The 221-nt window shown below is 70.1% G+C and overlaps 1 protein-coding gene across 1 annotated transcript in view; it reads left to right on the top strand.

Moving 5' to 3' along the window:
• The window catches only part of LOC104500556 (tripartite motif-containing protein 46-like), a gene marked incomplete at both ends in the record, with an annotated part of 1,859 nt that overhangs the window by 451 nt on the left and 1,187 nt on the right, over positions 1-221 (top strand). The window contains 2 exon segments of the mRNA XM_010144218.1: positions 1-53; positions 165-216. The exon segment at positions 1-53 is cut by the window's left edge and continues 10 nt beyond it. Coding sequence (XP_010142520.1) covers positions 1-53; positions 165-216 — 105 coding nt within the window.

Here is a 221-nt window from a genome sequence, read left to right as displayed (position 1 = left end):
CCCAGAAAGCCCAGCACGAGCCCACGCCCCCCACCCTCACCTTCCGCCCCAAGGTACGGCCTCCCCAGTGGGGTCGTCCCCGCTCAGGACTCTGCGGGTGCTGTCAGGGACCCGGGGTGGGGGGTGGCTGCGGAGCCCTGCTGAGCTCCCCTGTGCCCGTGCAGGGGCTGATGTGCCCGGAGCACAAGGAGGAGGTGACTCACTACTGCAAGACCTGCCAG

Source organism: Buceros rhinoceros, unplaced genomic scaffold, assembly GCF_000710305.1.
Source record: "Buceros rhinoceros silvestris isolate BGI_N320 unplaced genomic scaffold, ASM71030v1 scaffold30019, whole genome shotgun sequence".
Classification (NCBI taxonomy): domain Eukaryota; kingdom Metazoa; phylum Chordata; class Aves; order Bucerotiformes; family Bucerotidae; genus Buceros; species Buceros rhinoceros.
This window is presented reverse-complemented; position numbering and strand designations above follow the sequence as displayed.